This window comes from Nicotiana sylvestris, chromosome 11 (genome assembly GCF_000393655.2).
Source record: "Nicotiana sylvestris chromosome 11, ASM39365v2, whole genome shotgun sequence".
Taxonomy (NCBI): domain Eukaryota; kingdom Viridiplantae; phylum Streptophyta; class Magnoliopsida; order Solanales; family Solanaceae; genus Nicotiana; species Nicotiana sylvestris.
Window position 1 is genome coordinate 3,800,819 of NC_091067.1, and position 19,299 is coordinate 3,820,117.

Consider the following 19,299-nt stretch of genomic DNA (forward strand, 5'->3'; position numbering starts at 1 on the left):
AAGTCAAATCGACACTAATAAGTGTCCAAAAACAGTTTTGAAAACCAAACCGAGGTGATTTCGGATATGATTGAAGGAGTCAGAAGAATAATGCCGGACCTTCTCGGAACTGAGGAGTAAAATTTACATTCGATATAATACAAAGTATCGAATAGAGGAAGACACATTCATTCAATTGAAAGTCAAAAACAGGTCCGGAGATCATGTGGATGTGATTCTTGGGTGATTCGAATCTAAATGCAAAAATCTAAAAAACAGGTCCAAGCAAATAGATACAAGATTTTCTTCACGGGCTGGAAAAGATCCGGCTCTACCCGAACAGGCAAGGAATTACCTTGCTAAATTATAAAATTTCACAGGAGAAGAATGAAGATTAGGAAGAACATGGGTAAAACACCCATGAGATTGCTTACAAAGATACCATACCTAACAACTGAAAAAGAAGAGATAGTTGTGGGATGGAATAGACCACGAGGAAGAAAGGTTCATTAATAACCTTGGACAATTATACAAATATTTTCGGAAGCAATCATTGAACCGAAGGCATCAGAAGCCACAAGGTCAAATGCTGAAGAACTAGAAATTATCATTGACTTCCCAAATAGTAAGGTTTACGTTGGTCGAGACTCGACACCGAATTTAAAGGTAAGGTGATTAAACTTTCACATGCTAACAAAAATTGTTTTGCTTGCCTCCATGCTAACATAACAGGTGTACCACAGGAGGTAAAGGTTTATATGCTCAATATTGACCCGCGGTATAATCCGGTCAAGCAAAAGAAGAAACTAGAGTCAAATAATAAAAGATAAAGTTACAGAACTTCGAAAGATCGGTTTAGTCCGAAAAGTCGAATCATTCGAAATTTCTATCTAACAACAATGCATCATTACTTTCGAAATTCCGAGGAGAAAGATGATTGTTGGTACACCAAATTGTCTTGGATGTCTCGGTAAATGCAATTTTAATTCAAGAAGATAAAGGTACACATTCTCCTATCTATTATAAAATGCTCTTAGATACGAAACTACATATCTACATTTTGATAAGTTGGCATTAATTGTAGTTTCCCTAAATCTAAGGCCTTATTTTCAATGTCATTCAATTCACGTAGTCACTATATTTTCATTACGCAATATTTTGCATAAACATGAACTGTCAGGAAGGCTAGTTAAATGAGTAGTCGAACTAAGTGAATATGATATTGTTTATCAGCCACGTACGACTATAAAATCACAAATTTAGCAGATTTCATGATTAATTTTAGCTCGAACATATTACCCGAACATGATATTTCTGGGATAATTCTCGGGATCTGGACCTTCTACACAATTAGGTCCACAAGTACTAAACTTCCCGAGTTAGGGACAATGCTTAATGTCTATGAGGGAAAGTAGTTAGATAATTCATAAAAGTTATTTTATTACTAACAACAAAGCCGAGTATGAAGCATATGCTACATGGCTTAAATTAGCTTGAGGACTCAAAGAAAAAATATTGATTTAACGATTGATCAAATCCAACAAAACTATGCAGCCCAAGAAAATCGAGCCGGATATGTTAGTCTCAGATCTACTGCTGATATCACTGACTTAGAAAGCAACTCCAGGCATTTATTGAGAAATATCATTTCCGGATCAAATGGTCTCGGGATCAAGCCATCTCTTATTTAGGCGATTCCTGATCTATCATCAATTAGAATGAAAATGAGGTAAGCCTGACTAATTTAATTTGGAATTAACATTATAAATTCATTTATTACTTGCAGAATGGGACTTTACCCAAAGATAAGCATGATCTCGATAACTCTGAGTGTGTCTCATCCCGTACTACCTGCCTTGTTGGAGGAGAATTATATTTGAGAATATTTAAGGCTCCAAAAGCTAAAATGCCACATGGACCAAACAAACAAAATATATGATGCGAGAAATTTATAAAGAAAGCAGTGAAAATTACTCTGGTAATAAGGCTTCAAATCAAAAACTCATCAAAGTCAGTATGAATAGCTCAAATCAAGATATGGCATGATCCTCGACAATATTTTGGAACATCCATAGTTCTCAGCCAGAGTACAAAATATTTGATAAAAAGAGCTTCGGTACCATCCCTATGTTGGAACTGGACCATCTGAAAGTCCATCAATATCGAAATTAACTATCATACTGGGGACTATTAGACCGTGGATTGTCAAATTATGATCGAGTTCTCATACCTCAAAACTCAAACACTAGGGAGATTACTCATACTTGAAGATTAGTCAATTTGATCTGACATTATTTACCAACTCAACTCAGTTAGTTGTATTACTCATATCAAGCATAAACACTTCAAACAATGTTGAATGAGTTCTTCAAAAATACATATACTACACGTACACAAAAAGGATCAAAAACTCCATGTCAGAGTCAAGAATCCCACGTAAAAAACGAGAGTGTTACATCTAAGTCAAGATAAATGTATGCAAATAAGCCACCAGAATAAAGTTCACTTTGAACAAACACGCGATTTATATTCGGTCCAACAACAACCATTCAAGCTAAATATCTAAGCCTTTCTTAATGGCTAATTGTATTATGACTCGGATCGATTATTCCGTAAATCTCAAATATTATTTTAGACATGTGTCCCTCTCTAATTGGAAGTATGTTCATATACTCCAATTTAGATTCAAAATCCAATCAGATTAAATGTCTCTTTAGGACAAATCTGCTAAGATATATATATATATTTATTTGGGATCAATACTCCCTCAAACTCAATGTCTTACCGGGGTCAATCCTCCCATAAATTTTAATGGGGTCAATACTCTTGTAAATCCTATCGGGATTAATATTCCCTCAGACTAAAAGTCTACTCGGATCAATCGATCCTATTTTACGCCTGAATGAAAAGGAGACATCCTCTTCATAGCGTTTAAAGTATATAAAAGAGCCCTCTTTCATATAAACGTTAGACACCCAAAGGTACAACATTAAGACATCGCACATGTAACAATGCATCCAAATATATATTTTAAGTCTAAAAGACTAAGTATGAGCACTCAAGTAATTTTTTAAAGTGCCAAGAAAAATTAGTACTCGGATAAATTCTCTAAAATACCAAATGATGATATTAGACCCGAAAGACACGAGGAACACTATATCAATCCCGGTCTAGGTTACAACCCTTTTGGTAAAAAAAGGGGGGGAGGGGTTAAGCAGTTATCATCTAAATATATACCTCCGAGTCCCGTATGTTTTTCCTTTTCAGGAAATGGACCACGTGGAAGGAATAATCAAATGCTCGAGATTTCATACTTTAAAGCTCTAACACTTGGGGACTATATATATGGAAGGCAAAGAAGACTAGAAAAATCAAAATTCAAGTCAAGCCTAAGGTCTACCCAACAAATCGAAAGTTAAGAGCAAAGTCACGAGCCAAAAATACAAGCCTGACTCGAAAACCTTTGAAAACATATTCGTAAATATAAACGAATGTTTCAAAAAAGGTTAAAGGCAGAATACTAGTTACGGGTAAAAATGCACATCTCTGTACTTACTCAAAAACTATTGTAACTGAAAACAGTTAAGGATGAAAAAGCATTACCTTTGTATTCATTTGAAAATTGTTATCAATAAAAATAGTTATGGGTAAAAATTCATACCCTTATATTTAAAACTATTGTAAACAAAAATAGTTATCTCCTTGTACTAATTTAAAAAAAAAACTGTTGCAAAAGAAAAACAGTTACGAGTGCAAGCTTATATCGAATATGTTAAAAGAAAAAACAGTTGCAAAATAAGTTATAGACGATACACAAATACATGTGAAATGTTATGAAAGTTAAATGAAAAACTTTCTTCAAAATATTGTTAAAGAAAAACATTTGAAAATTCCTATCTCTCTTTTGTATATTTACACCATTATGAAGTTGAGACGTCTTCTTCATTAAGTGTCGTTCATAAAAGGGTCCTCTTTTATAATTCGTGCTTATTTAAAAAAGTCACGGAGCATTGAAGTATTTTTAATGCAAAGTTAAAGGGTGAAACAAAAACCCAAACATTAAAATAGGCAGAAAATAAAGCCGAAATATATATATCAAACTTTACAAATATAAGGCAAAGAATTGTCTTCAAACCTCGAAATAAGACAGGGGTAAACCAACCGATTATTGACGAAAGGAACATAATCGACGAAGTTATCATCTGAATATCTAAGTTCTGCACTCCTTTTTTCTTTGTCCGATTTTTGTCCCTATTGAGGTTTTTTGGCAAGGTTTTTAAATGAGGCAGAGGCAAGGATGAAAAGGATAAAATCTTCCACTTCCCGATCACATCATAGTGAGTAACCGGAAAGTGGGAGGACTATCTGTATTAGTAAAAATTAAACTCGCCATGTGGGTCTATTAAATGGCAACACGTGGTAATAAAGTTTGAAGAAAAATGAAAAATGACATGTAAAGATGATATGTGAAACACCCCCGGGACCGAACATACTCATACCATGCCTGTTAGCCCCGGAACTGATCATCTTGAAATAGCCCAGATCAGGCGCGGGAGAATATCTCATAATTACAAATGAGGAATAAATAAATTAATCCTGGATTATATGGGATTTACCATCATTACACCATCAGTTACAAATCAATTATTAATAAATGCAATAAATGATTGTAACGGTCAAAACAAGGCAATCAGGCACGAGATTGACTCAACAGGCTCAACAGACACGAGATTGACTCATTAATTACGGAATTAACTTATCAGTTATGGAATTACTCATCAGTTACGGAATTCCAGCATTTACATAGCTGTTACAAGTCTTCTAAAAGTAATGGATGGATTGAGTAAATGCTCATAATGGACCCATAATTCAAGGAGATTAGTTACTTAGATTTAGCCCTATAAATAGACATACTTTTACCACCATCAGTGGAAACTAATTTTCTTCTCTACAATTTTATACATTGTAATTCATAGCATCTTGCTCCCAAGTTAGCCATAGTGCGGCCCTTCAAGCTCTATTCAACTCATTATCCTATCAAAGATCATTCAATAAGAATTCTTTCTTCTCTGTTTTATTTTTATTATATTATATGTCATTGAATTTATTTCTCACTTCTCTATCACGTTGTATTAACGAAATTTTATATCTTTCGAATTGAATCGGTTGTTTGTGGCTCGTCATATAAAATTATTGCTTTGACCTTAAAAATTATTTTTTGGGTAAAACAGCATGACTATATCTTGACTTAACAAAATAAACTGAACAACACAACACGAGACATATGGCAAAAAATTGGAATTCAAGAATTTAGTATCTGATGTACATAGTCATTGGAACATAACAATATATATGCATTTATAAATCATAAATTTTCTTGTTCAATTGAATCACTTAGTGAATTCTAAGCCAACCCCATTTTCCTCTCTCTTTCTCATTGCAAGAGAGAATTCCAAGAATCTATTTTTTTTAAATATTGGGGATTTTTCATGAGTTCACAAATGGTAATAATTAATTTGAGAACTTAAGTGATATTAAATAAATTAATCTGTCTTTTTGAGACTTGACACTGGCTTTAGACCATGTTTCATAGCAGCTGCCCAAACTAAGTCAATTCTGTCTACATCAATAGCTCCAACTTCATGGTGTGTCCATCCTTCTAATGAATGCACCACTCCTCCTGCATGGCATGCATGGACTACCCCTCTCTCCATTGTATACTGTTAAAAATATGATAAATAAATAAAAAAAATAATATGAGTTGATTTGTTTCATTTTATAAGATGTAGTTGATTGGGTACGGAACTTAAGACAGGAAAAAAATACTTGTAGCACGTTGCAAAAAGTATCTTTATAGCTTATATACGTGTCATGATATTTCTATTGTTATACCAGCATGCTATTAAGAAAAAAAAGGGCAGTCCGGTGCACTAAATTCCCTCTATGCGCGGGGTCTAGGAAAGAGTCGGACCACAAAGGTCTATTGTACGTAACCTTACCATTTCTGCAAGAGTCTGTTTCCACACGGCTCGAACCAATGACCTCCTGGTCACATGGCAACAACTTTACCAGTTACGCCAAAGCTCCCCTTCCAGAAGTAAAATGGAAATTTGGAAGATCAAGAGTTTTTCGAAGTATAGAAAGATATCATTCTTTCTTAAACCAGCTAAAACGAAAGGAGTGTATCTAAAATGGATCAAAGGGAATATAAAATAAAGGGGTTTCAAAGAAAATCTAGTTCTCTTGAAATTAAGTACTGAAGTAGAGTGCATCTTTTGGTGAATTAGGGTAAATCACTACTATAAAAACATGACTTAGCGACGGATAGATTCTGTAGCTAAACAGAAAAATCTATTGCTAATCCTATTTAGCGACGGATTAATGATAGATTATCAAGAAATTCGGTTAGCTACGAGTAATTAATTAGCTATTGAGTTTGTAGCTAATTCCATTTTTTTTGTAGTGAATTATCTCGAGAAATTGTAAAATGAAGAAAAATTACAAATTGATGGATATTGTAATGAAAATTAGTGACATACCTCACAAGATCCAAGTCCTTGAACATCTTCAGGTAATCTCATAGCAGCAAGATCACCATATGTACAATCTCTTCTAAAGGACAAAATTGGAGGAACTACAAATTGATGGAAATGAGTTCCTTTTGGTGCATAACTCTGCTCTCTTGGTGTTATCCATTTTCCAACTATCCATGTCTATAAATATCATAACCAAATAAACCAAACACTTTAATTTTAGATAAAAGGATGACAACAATCATAACATAATAGTAACAATATTTCTCACTTTTTTCTAATTTTAATGGAGTATAACTTTTATACACTGACAATATAAATTTCTCTTTACTCTATCAGATCATCTGATAGTTAAGTAAAGATATTGATAAAAGGCGGAATTACTAACTTCGAGAATTAAGACATGTTATCTCTCACAACAGGTTAAGATATACTCTCAGTCAGAGGCGGATGTTCTCTTAGGGTAGGAGGGTCATCGGCCTCATGTAAATTCAGAGTAAATACACACACACGCACTCTTTTTTCGATAATGTATATATCTTAAATAATAGGTGTATATTTTGGTTGGCACCCTAAAATTCAAAGCTTAAACAGTTGCATTGGTCAATTTGAGGGACACAACTTGACTTTTAATGCATTATTTTGGTTCGCCTCTCACTCCAACATCTGGTCAAACGTTTTTTCGATAGTGGTCCCTTGCCACTTTTAAATTCTGGGTCTGCCTTTGCTCACTATGAATAGTTTAAATCCTTTGTATTTTTATATTGTCTAATGGCTACAAATGTTGCTGCAAACCTACACTTTCTGCTAGAAGGAATTTCATTTTTTTTGTGTGTGTGTTTTTACTAAGATTTTAAAATTATTTTGCAAATTCTAAACATTAATATTTGGAAACTGATAAATGAATATATACCTTGCAATTTCTGGCAGCTTCATACTTGGTGACCTGGACTAAGTATTTCTGGTATTCAGCAGGAGCTTCCTTTTGTATCTTTTGAAATCTTTCAGTTGATGATGTTAGCATCTGTAATTTTGCACGAAGAAATTCTGTTAGCTACGATCGATACTTAAAGCAACATGTTATTAAGAGTAAGCCAACCCATTGAAATATAAAGACAGCTCGATGCATAAAACATTTCGTATTCACATAAGATCTGAAGAAGGATCGTATTTCAAGAAGTGTAATGTAGACAACCTTTTATTTTTCAAAAAAAATATAAAATTTTCAATCCCAACAATAATTATATTGGCAGCTCTGCATTTTCCAAGTACAATAAACACACAAAATTTAACATGGACTTGTCTCAAAAGGACAAATTTGGGCATTGGACACTGTAGTGTATAATCAATAGAGACCCCTACAGGACCAAAATTTCCAGGGTGGGGACATAGAACAAATGGACCAAATTTTCTTTAGTAGAAAGTAAATATGTGCCCACAACACAAAACTTTTTACTGTAAGGGTCTTGTCCTTTGGACGACTTGAGTAATTGGAAAATGACAATTTTGTCCTACAGTTATAGAATCTTTTTTTTTTTTTGATTTCTCACCCGGTATCCGATATTTATATTGGGCCTGATTAATTCGGATTCGCACCGAGAAGTCCCACATTGGGGGGGGGGGTAAACTGCCCCCTAATAAAGGAGACTCCATATCTAGGATTCGAACTCGAGACCTCTGGTTAAGGATAAAGGAGTACTCACCATTCCACCACAACCCTTGTTGGTTACAGTTATAGAATCTCGTGAACCAGATATACTATTGAAGAATCTTCTGTAAACTTTTCTTCTATTATAAAAATTTTACCCATCTGTATAACTAAAGATCTCGGGTATGAGTTCTGGGTATGAAGTCCCATTTATTAGAGAGTGTTTTATCTTCAACGTGAGATTTTTTCGGGCTCAAATTCGAATTTAGTCGGACCCCAATACGAGGATTGGACACCGAATATAAAACCAAAAAACTAAATTTTTACTCAGTTTGAAAAGAAAAAAAGTCTCAAGCCGATTTACACAACCTTACCATTTCCACATCATGTTTAATTTCTCAATTAATTTTCCAACCATCGAAGAAATAAAACATTAAATGCAATAATTAATTAAAACTCATGTAAAAAAACAAAAAAGCATTAACCTAAATAACCCTCCACCTAATCATTTAAACTAAAAAGTGCCGAAGGATGTATAATATATAGTCAAACCTCTTTATAATTTTTTGCTGCTATAGTGAAGTGTTGTTACAGATGTCAAATATTATAACATAACATAAAAATCGGTTCCGACAAAAATTTGACTTTTATAGTAAATGACTAGAGATGTTGTTATAGAGATGTCTGACTGTATGTATAGTTCATGTATACTATGTGTATAATCATTTATGATTATTGTATATTTTATGTATACCGACAAGAAAAAGTAAACAGTGAGTCCGGCCGGCTATTTGTGTAAAGAAAAGAATAGAGTGTATGATACTTACAAGAACACGAACTTGTCTTCTACAAAGGTAAAGAGCAATAACTCTTCCAAGTTTAGAGGTGGCTCCAGATAAGAAAGCCTCAGTTACATTCTCTGGAATTTCTTTTAGTATAACAGCTGCTGTTAATGTATTTCCATGAACAACTCTTACTTTAAGGTTAGGATGTTTGTTTACAAATAATGTTCCTCCTCCATTTAGTGCCTCATTCTGCATTTAAAAAAAAAAAAGAGTTTATGTTTTGTACACTATTTATATAAAAATATTTACACTATCAGTTTAATTATAAGGCAATCACACGTATTAATATGTACCGCCTAGATACTATAAAAAGAGAAATGCTCCCTACCAGCATTTTCTACGAGAAAAAAGAAAAATACTAGTCCTCCTATAATTTAACATTAGAGCAAGGAAGTGGGACCCAAGGTAGACCTACCCTTAGAGTGTGGGTCACCAATCGGCCCGGTAATTTCGAAAAATTTATATATATATCTTAAATAAGAGGTATATATTTCGATTGACATCTTAAGATTCAAAGCTTAGGCAATTATATGTATTAATATGTACAGCTAAATACTATAAAAAAGAAATGCTCTCTACCAAAATTTTCTATGAGAAAAAAGTTAAATGCTAGTCCTTCTACTTTTTTTAACATTAGAGCAAGGACATGGACATAGAGGCGGACCTACCGTTAGGGTAGGAGGGTCGTTGGAGCCGGTAATTCGAAAAAAAAAGAGAGTATATATATGTATATATATCTTAAATAACAGGTATATATTTTGATTGATACCCTAAGACTCAAAGCTTTGTCAACTGTATTAGTCGATTTAGGGGACACAACTTGGCTTTTCAACTGCATTACCCTGAGTTCGATTTCTACTTTAGTATTTTTCAAAATTTTATTCGATAGTGATACCCTCGCCACTTTCAAATAGTGGGTCCGTGTTTGCGTGGATCCTGTAGTACTTTGAAATGTATGTCATTTTCATCATAAATGATTAATCAATGATCAATTGGTCAGAGCTCTGAGATATTGTCAAGGCAGTTTCCTTTGACAGCAAATAACAGTACTACTACGTTCACAAACTTTATTGTAGCATTAATGAAGGTCGAGTTACGTAGCAAAGTTTTATACTACTAACTTTAAGCCAACTACCATGTCCGTCACATGGCGGAGCCAGGATTTTAATTAAGGGAAGTCAAAATATAAATAAGTAAGCACACAAAGAAATTAAGGGGAGTCAACGTATAGTATATACACATAAAATTAAGAATTTAAAGTATTTACACAGTGTAATTTTTCGACGAAAGGATGTCAATTAACTCCCCTTGCCAAAGTGTGGCTCCGCCACTGGTCCGCCATCAAAACTTATACGTTAAATGCAACACTTTTATTTCATGGATTATAGTATATAGGCTAAGGTGGAGCTAGTATGCAGTTTATGAGTTCAGCCGAATTCAATATCTTTAATTCAAAACTTGTATTTATTTTAATAAATTTATTAAATATATATAAATTATTAATTTGAACACAATAACTTTAAAAAATTAGCTAGTATTCCGAAAGTATAGGTTTCGAATAGTGGTTTCGCCTTTACTAGATATATCATATTCTAGTCTACGCATTCGTCCTTGAGATTTTTAATCATGTGACAAGATCTTCATGTTTACCTAATTGTAGAATTTTTACGTTACCTTTAGGTTTTTTACAGTATTTTTAGATTTATTTTAATTTTTTAACCGTAGGTATACGATTTTACAGTAATTAAGATATGCGAAACATGTTCCTATTTACAAATCAAAGGGAGTTAGTTATTTTCTGATCCAAAGGTTTACTCTTATAATCCCATTTCGTGGGGTCTGGGGAGGGTAGTGTGTACACAGATCTTACCCCTACCCTGAGGTAGAGAGGCGGTTTTCAAGTAGACCTCCGACATCCTTCCCTCCAAGAACTTCCCACCTTGCTCTTGAGGAGACTCGAACTCACAACCTCTTGGTTGGAAGTGGAGGTTGCTTACCATCATAGACTCGAATTAATTTATGATAATTAATTCTCAGACAATATAATAGAATATAAATATTTTTATATAGAGAGAAGAATAGAGGGGGGGGGGGTAAGTACCTTGTTCAATGCAGCAAGGCTAATAACTTTGACTCCCAATCTATCAGCTCTAAGGATTGCTTGTTCTATTTGATTATTAATCCCTTCAGCTGCAAATGGCAGGAAATACTGCCACACCAAAATTCACCCAAAAAAAAAGATTATAAACAATGTGAATTAAACAACACTTCAAAGCAACAACTGAAAAGGGAAGCTCGGTGCACGAAGTATCCTGCATTTACGCAAGGTTCGGGGAAGGGCCGCACCTAAGGGAGGTGTTATGTACACAGCTTACCCTGAACAAGCATCAATAGTTGATTACACGGCTCGAACCCGTGACCTATAAGTCACACCGAAACAACTTTATTGTTGCTCTAAGGCTCCCCTTTAAAGTAACAACTGAACGTGAAAAAGGTAGAGCTAAGAGCACATTGCGTGATATTAGGTTAAACGCACGTCACATATTCGAACTTTGCTGGCATAAAAGCTTGGTATTTAAGTAGAGAATGTTAGAAAGACAGGTCATTATCGGCCGAGTTCCGAACCACGCGTAGCTGATTCTCTGGATTTCTCAATTATAAAATGAATAGACATATAAAAGATGGGCAGCCCGGTGCACTAAGCTCCAGCTATGTGCAGGATCCAGAGAAGGACCGAACCACAAGGGTCTATTGTACGCAGTCTTACCCTACATTTCTGCAAGAAGCTGTTTCTACGGCTCGAACCCGTGACCTCATGGTCACATGACAACAACTTTACCAGTAACGCCGAGGGATAAAAAAAGAATATTTACAAACCTGAAAACCAAAGCGAGGAACCACCCAAGTTTGATGCAATCGACCCCTTAAGTTGTAGAAAGAGTTCAAAAAGACCTTGGAATATGCCCACATAACCAACATAACTACAAAAGCAAAGGGCAATAAAGGAAGCAAGAAGAGCCTTGTACTGAATGGTTTTGACCCAAATGATCTGAATAGGAATGGAACATGCATTGCTGATGTTAAATCCACTACATGTGCCAAAAATACAAAATCTGGCACCCTCCCATTTTTGCCTGCAATTTTGTAATAGTAGAAGTTTTAGTAGCCATTTGGATTTTGGACAGTTGAAATTGAAAGCAAATAAATTGAATTGAAGAAGAATTAACTAGATAGTCGTCTACTCAACTGCTTAAACTAAAAATAGTCGACGTATAATATGGGGTCTTCCCCTCTAGTGGGATCGGAAAAGGTTGTGTTAAAGTTTCGGTTTCGATCGATTAATAAGATGTGATTATTGCCCCTTCTAGTATCGGAAGTAATAACATAAGTGAGAATTTTGTCACTAGTAAGGTTGGGGGTTCGAATCTTAACTGGCTGATATATTGTAATATCAACCAGCCTTCCGAACCAGCCGATAATAAAATCAAAGGAAAGAAGATTGATTGATAAAGCTAAAGTACTATTGATGGACATCATGCAACATAACTCGCTTTCACTCGAATCTTTTTAAGTTAGAATGTTGGATATATAATATATACAATTAATATATAATATGTATAAAATCATGTATAATCAGTGAACTTTTTTATGTATATTGACTAACAAGAATAAGTAATGAATCGGACCAACTATTTGTATAAAGATCCCAGTATAAAAATAGTATATGTGCACAACCGCGTAGACGACAATTTTCCTCACCATATGATAAAAATATTTTCCTAATGTTAATTAAGTTTCACTAGTACATAACATAAAGATGGATTCAAGATTTTGAGTCAATAGATACATTTGAAATATTGCAGGAAATTTTTTTGACACTCAATGTTTGCACTAAATCGATTAATTAAACTTCAAGAGTTACATATATTAAAGATCTAAGGCATATTAATAACTCATATATAGTGATAAAATTATTCAACTTGCTTTTTCTCTAGTGAATAGCTGTCTCATTAATTGTCCTTGGGCTACTATGTTTCCTTTTTTATAACTTGTCCTTGTCTCGGTTACTATAGTTTGAAATTTATATGAAAAACCTTATTAGAGCTATGTTAGTTTCTAAGAATAGAAATAACATTTTCTAATTCCGTACAATACCTTTTATAATCTATATTAATCAATTAAAGATTGAGTACTTTTGCATCAATAAATTTAAGTTCTCGAGAAAAGTCAATATATTTACATAATCTTGAAAAGAAAGTAAGTTAACCTCGATAAACTTAACACAAATAACCGCCCGCCCAACAGCTTAAACTAAAAATAATCAACGAATGTGTAATATATGCATAGTATTATATGTGTATAATTAATGTATAAACTATGTAGATGGCTAGAAAAAGCAAACAATGAATATAATTGGCTATTTATGTAAAGATCCCTATTAATCTAATCTAACTCTAGAGTCGATCAAATAAGATATCTGTAGTAGCTTAAAAGAGATCATTAATAATCTAAAAACTACGGTGAGTTGCTTGCTATAACATGTTAAACTATACGTATTATATAAAAAAAAATTACATTGTCAGTATATATTAATGACAGTGTGATGCACAAGATATTCTGTATTCACAAAGTCCGGGAAAGAGCCATACCTCAAAAAGTGTGATGTAAATAGTCTATCCTAATTATATTATCAGTATATAAAAATTAAATCGAATATCATTGGGCTATGTTAAGATAAGTATTTACCTGATTCAAGACTTAATTTTGTGTGCATTTCCCATGATTTTGGGTTAAGGGTATTTCCTAAAACATCAAAAAGTGGCATAAAGAGGCAATAATTGGTCCCCATTTCTGTGTGGTGTAAGCTGTGATACCTGTCAATATTATGGCCAAAAAAATGAGGAAAGAATGACAATAAATGAGTTATTAAAAAAATAGAAAAATAAATTTGGGATAGGTGAGCAAAAAGGAAAATTTCTTTTTTTTTTTAATAAAAAATATAATTTGAGACAATGGCATTAATTTTTATTAGTTGTCTTTGCCAGAGGGAGGCACCAACTTTTTTCAACCACGTAATTCCTTGAAAGTATAATAATTGTTAGTAAATACACTTTTTCATATAGAGTGCATTTATTGCTAATTAATATGCCACAAAAAACTGCTGAAAACATTAAAGCATTCTCAAGAAATGGCCATCTTTAAAGTTTTTGTGTAGCTTTAGAGAAGTATGAAATAATATTAATGATAATATTATTTGTCTAAAATATATTTTATTTCCTTTTTAAATATTTCACTTAATTAACATTTCATTAATTAAAGAAATAAGAATAATAATTAAGAAAAGTTCTTTTTTCTTTACAACATCAAATACTTTGAGACAAATTCAATTTGTCAAAACAATTACTAATATTTTGGACCGGAAAATAATGATATTTGTGATAGACAGAGTTTGACATTTATATACTGCACAAATTACTGAAACTAAGGCCCCGTTTGTCCATAAAAAAAATTCAAAAATATGTCTGTCCATAAAATTTACAATTCTTTTAAAAAAAATTAAAAAATGAATAACTAAAAGGCTTATATATTTGTTAAAAATATTGACAATAATTTATTTATTAGTCGGAAAAAGGCGTGTAAAAATCAAACATGACAAGTAAAACGGATCAAAAGGAAATAAGTAATCACTTACGTTGGGGTGTAAAGGAGATATTTAAGAGTAGGAAATGCTTGAAATAGTTGATGAGGAATAATTTCAAAATTGCTATGTCCCAAACATCTTAAGCAATCAAAGATCAATATATAACCATATATCATAATTATTGATCCATATCCCATGAAACAAGTTCCTAAAATTGGAATTCCCATCACTGCAGCTAATATAATGTGTTCCAAAAGTGTAGCATGTCCAGCTGAATTTCCACAAAACACAAGGAGAAAAAGTTTAGAACATCACAAATATTATACATATAAAAAGTTTGGATATGTATAACTCATATTCACTGACTGTGTAAAGATTAAAAAAAAAAGGTAGTTCGGTACACAAAGCATCTCACATTTATGTAGGGTCCAGGGAAGGATCGCACCTTTAGGAGTGTGATACAGACAGTAAACCCTAATACAAACATTAATGGTTGCTTCCACGGCTCGAACTCGTGACTACACTATTAGTATTATTTAGCTTGTTGTATCGGGCCGTTGTCTCGCTTATTTTTCAAGTCGCGAGATGTATTCAATATGGATAATTACCAGTAGTTATCTCTTAGGTAATTTTATAATATAAAATATTCATTTAGACTATCAATTTAGTTTAAAACGTTTGTTTACACTATCAAATCACCTAAAACATAACTACACTATTAGTATTATTTAGCCTATTCTATCAGGCCGTTGTCTTGCTTATTTTTCACGTTGCTAGATGTATTCAATATGGACAATTATTGTAATTATCTCTTAGGTGATTTAATAGTATACAATATTCATTAAACTATCAGTTTAAAATATTTGTTTACGCTATTAGATCACCTAAAAGGTAACTACAAGTAACAACACATAATATTTGAGATTAGTAACCAGTAAAAAGGCATGTGATGACCAACTATACATGTTAAAACATATTAATAGTGTAAAAAATATTCACAATTATTTAATATAAAAACAATCTATATTTAAATGAAGAGATTACCTGTAAAGGGTTGGAGTACAGGTGAGGAGTGATGAAGTGAATGATAATGGTTGAATAAATAGCTTCCATGAAATTTTTTATGCAAGAAATAATAAAGGGGTTCTGAAATTGCTATATGGAGAATTGCAACAGCCAAAAATCCTTTGAAATCCCATAAAGGAATATTGATTAGGTCTTTAAGCATGTAGAAAACTATTGAACCCATTATACCATGAAGCAATATGAAATTATCCCTGAAAAAATAACAAAATTGTAATTAGTTCCAAATTTTCGGAAACGAAAATAAAGATTTTGATAGTATAATTACTGTCCTTAAGGAATTTATATCGCCAATATATTGCTGATTAGGGCGTATACAATAACTTCTTCGGGATTTACAAAGTCAAACGAAATTTAAGTTCAAGAACGAAAAAAAGGCGACAGCCTATGCACGAAGCGTCCTACATTCACGCAAGTTTCGGAAAGGGACAACACCCCAAGGGAGTGGGATAAGTGGTTGATTTCACGACTCAAACCCATGACGTACAGGTCATTCGGAGAACTTTATTGGTGCTCCAAGGCTCCGGTTCAAGTATAAAAGGCAGCCCGATGCACGAAGCATCCCTTGTTTATGCAGGATCCAGGGAGGTGCGAGGGGGTATGATGTAGGCAGCCTATCCTGATGCAAGCATTAGTGACTGATTATACGGCTCAAACCCGTGACTACATCGAACCCGTGACTTATACGTCACACAGGGATAACTTTTCCGTTGCTCCAAGACTCCCCTACTCTCCACTTCAAGAATACAGATAAATTAAAAAAAAAAAAAAAATTCAAATTACCAGTCCCATTCATTGTCAATTTGCTTAAAACCAACACCATCCTTGTTTATTCGTCTATTTCGAGTCAAGAACAACATGCTACTGAAAGCATTCCAGGTATGATGCATGCTGCTTCTAAGTAAACATATAATGAGAATATGTAGACACCATGTTTCCTTGATATTGTCTTCTTGATATCTTGAGTATAACCATTTTGCAAGCAAAGGTCCATATAGTAAATACTGTTCCAAAAATAACAAGAAAAAAATAGTAAGTACAAATTATCCCCCCACAAAAATAAAAATAAAATATTACTAGGAAACACAATAATATTACTAAGTTTGAGTCGTGGAATCAAACTCTGATGTTTGCATCAGGGTAAGCTGCCTACATCACACTCACTTGGGATGCGGCCCTTTTCCAAACCCTGTGTGAATGCAGGATACTTTGTGTACCGGGCTGCCCTTTTATTACTAGGAAACACAATTTTTTTTCCGATGGACGCTTGTGTCAAAATAGAAAAAGAGCAGTCCGACACACAAAGTATCCCACATTCATGCTGGTTTCGGGGAAGGACCGCATCGTACCCCAAGGGTATGGTATAGACAGTCAACCCTAATACAAATATTAGTGGCTGAAATCCCCGACGAAAGGTCGTTTTTCGACGAACACATTTTTTACAGTTATGTTATGCCGACTCTCAAAAAATATTGTCGGGTATTTTTGGAGGATCCAAAACGCACTTGGCGATATTTTTGTAGAGTCCGAGCAACATAGTTTGACGGAACAGAAGTCCGTCGGAAAAATGCATGTTTTTGGTAGTGAAAGAGCAGTAAAAAAAAAAAAAAAAGAAGAAGAAGAAGATAAATAGAAGATTTGGAATTTTAAGTACCTTGAAACTTCCCAAGTTGCCCCATGGCCAAGTTGACAATGGAGCTTCCATGTTTAAACAAGAAAAAATACTCAAAATCTTCTTCTTCTTATATTTGTTTTCTGATTAGAGTTTTGCTCTTGAGAGCAAATAGAAGATAAGAACAGATCCCAAGATGAAAAAAAGAACCTCAGAGAAAGAATGGGAGGAAGATTTTGTTGTGTTGGTAGTTGAGATTTGCTCTGTGGTTCTGAGTTCGTTTTGTTTCTCAAGAAAGTAAATTAAAGGTACTATGATAACATGGGCTGTTTTGACATATATATAGATGAAAATAGAAATAAAAAAAAGAAAGAAAAGAATAAATATTTATATTAATTCTACAACTACTTATCCTCGAAGGTTGTGAGTAGTAAGTACTCATATATCCTTAGTTAAAGAAAAGGCGGACCTATCCTTGGGTAAGAAGTTACCGACTCTCGGTAACTTCGGAAAAATGTATGTATATACGTGTATACATCTTAAATAACGGGTAAGCAGCTGCATTAGTTGATTTGGAGGACACAACTTGAATTTTAGTGTGCCATGTGGTTCGATTCTGATTCTAGCATTTGCTCAAATTTTTTTCGACAGTGGTGTCCCTGCCACTTTCAAATCCTGAGTACGCCTCTAATCAAAGATCTCAGGTTCAACCCTAGGTATGGAATCATATTTGGTTGAAAACACTTGGCGTGAATTCGAACTAAGCGGGTTCTAAAGCGAATATCGAACACCAAATGAAAAAAAAATTCTACAACTACTTAGAGAAGATTATTTTTATTTTAAATGCACACAGTTAGAGTCAAATTTGTTCCATTGAAATAGGAGCAAGTAGCACAGCTGTAGGGATGGTGAGAATTTAATGTGACAAAAATGTGTATTGTATTGAGTGGTCATTAGGGGTTGGAATTGTAGGGTAGCAATATGGGCAAGCATACTGGGGACTGGTCTTTACACTTTCTCACCTTTGCCTTGTGGGTCTTATTTTTTCTTTTTTTTTTCTTTTTTAATAATTATGGTGTCCGAATTTTCGCGTGTATTAATTGCTTGCCAAATACTTATTATCTCCCATCATTACATATAATCAAACTAACTTCCACACCTCGAGTATTATTCCAGCGAATACCTGCTATAGTACATAGCTTACGCGCATTTCAACTATTTCGCGAGGTACTAGTACCTTCAGCAGTAAAGGTGTCCAGATAAGTTACTCCACTAAGTATCTATTATCTCTATCAGTACATGTGTTCGAACCAGCTTGTACATACTTCTTCACCTTTGACTTGTGGGTCTTTTTTTATATATATATAATTATGGTATCTGAACCAACTTCCGCGTGTATTAATTGCTCGCCAAATACTACTTTTCTCCCTTCATTACAGATAATCAGACTAGCTTCCACACCTTGAGTATTATTCCAGCAAATACCTGCTATAGTACATATACTTTACGCGCATTTCAACTATTCGCTAGGTACTAGTACCCTTGCTAGTACAGGTGTTCGGACCAACTATTTCATAAGGTACTTATTACTTATGCTTGTACAAATGTTCAACTAGCTTGTGCACTTAGATTATTTCACTCGATACTTGCTACCTTCCACCATTATGATATATAACTTTGCCAATCAAAGCATAAAAAATAGAAAGAAATCACCCGCTAATATCTTTTGTTTTTATTGTAATTTGAACTCTGCGCACACTTTATTGACCATTAGTCCAACGCTTGACCATCAACAGTACAAGTGTCCAGGCAAGCTATTCCGCTAAGTACTTATTATCTCTATCAGTACAAGTGTTCGAACCAACTTGTACACTTCAACTATTCCACAGATATCTGTTACCTCCTACCACTACGATATATAACTTTGTCAATCGAGTCATAAAAAATAGAAAAAATTC

At 33.7% G+C, this 19,299-nt stretch overlaps 1 protein-coding gene across 1 annotated transcript; it reads right to left on the reverse strand.

The window, feature by feature from the left end:
- Positions 1 to 5,262: 5,262 nt before the first annotated feature.
- LOC104217750 (very-long-chain aldehyde decarbonylase CER3-like) lies at positions 5,263 to 17,656 on the reverse strand. Its single transcript, XM_009768062.2, has 11 exons — positions 17,384 to 17,656; positions 16,513 to 16,733; positions 15,691 to 15,923; positions 14,698 to 14,917; positions 13,752 to 13,879; positions 11,883 to 12,139; positions 11,107 to 11,214; positions 8,988 to 9,194; positions 7,426 to 7,536; positions 6,519 to 6,692; positions 5,263 to 5,699 (listed from the first exon to the last, which is right to left on the reverse strand). Exons 1-11 carry the CDS (start codon positions 17,432 to 17,434, stop codon positions 5,523 to 5,525), a joined length of 1,887 nt encoding a protein of 628 aa, XP_009766364.1. The 5' UTR covers positions 17,435 to 17,656; the 3' UTR covers positions 5,263 to 5,522.
- Between the last annotated feature and the right edge of the window lie 1,643 nt (positions 17,657 to 19,299).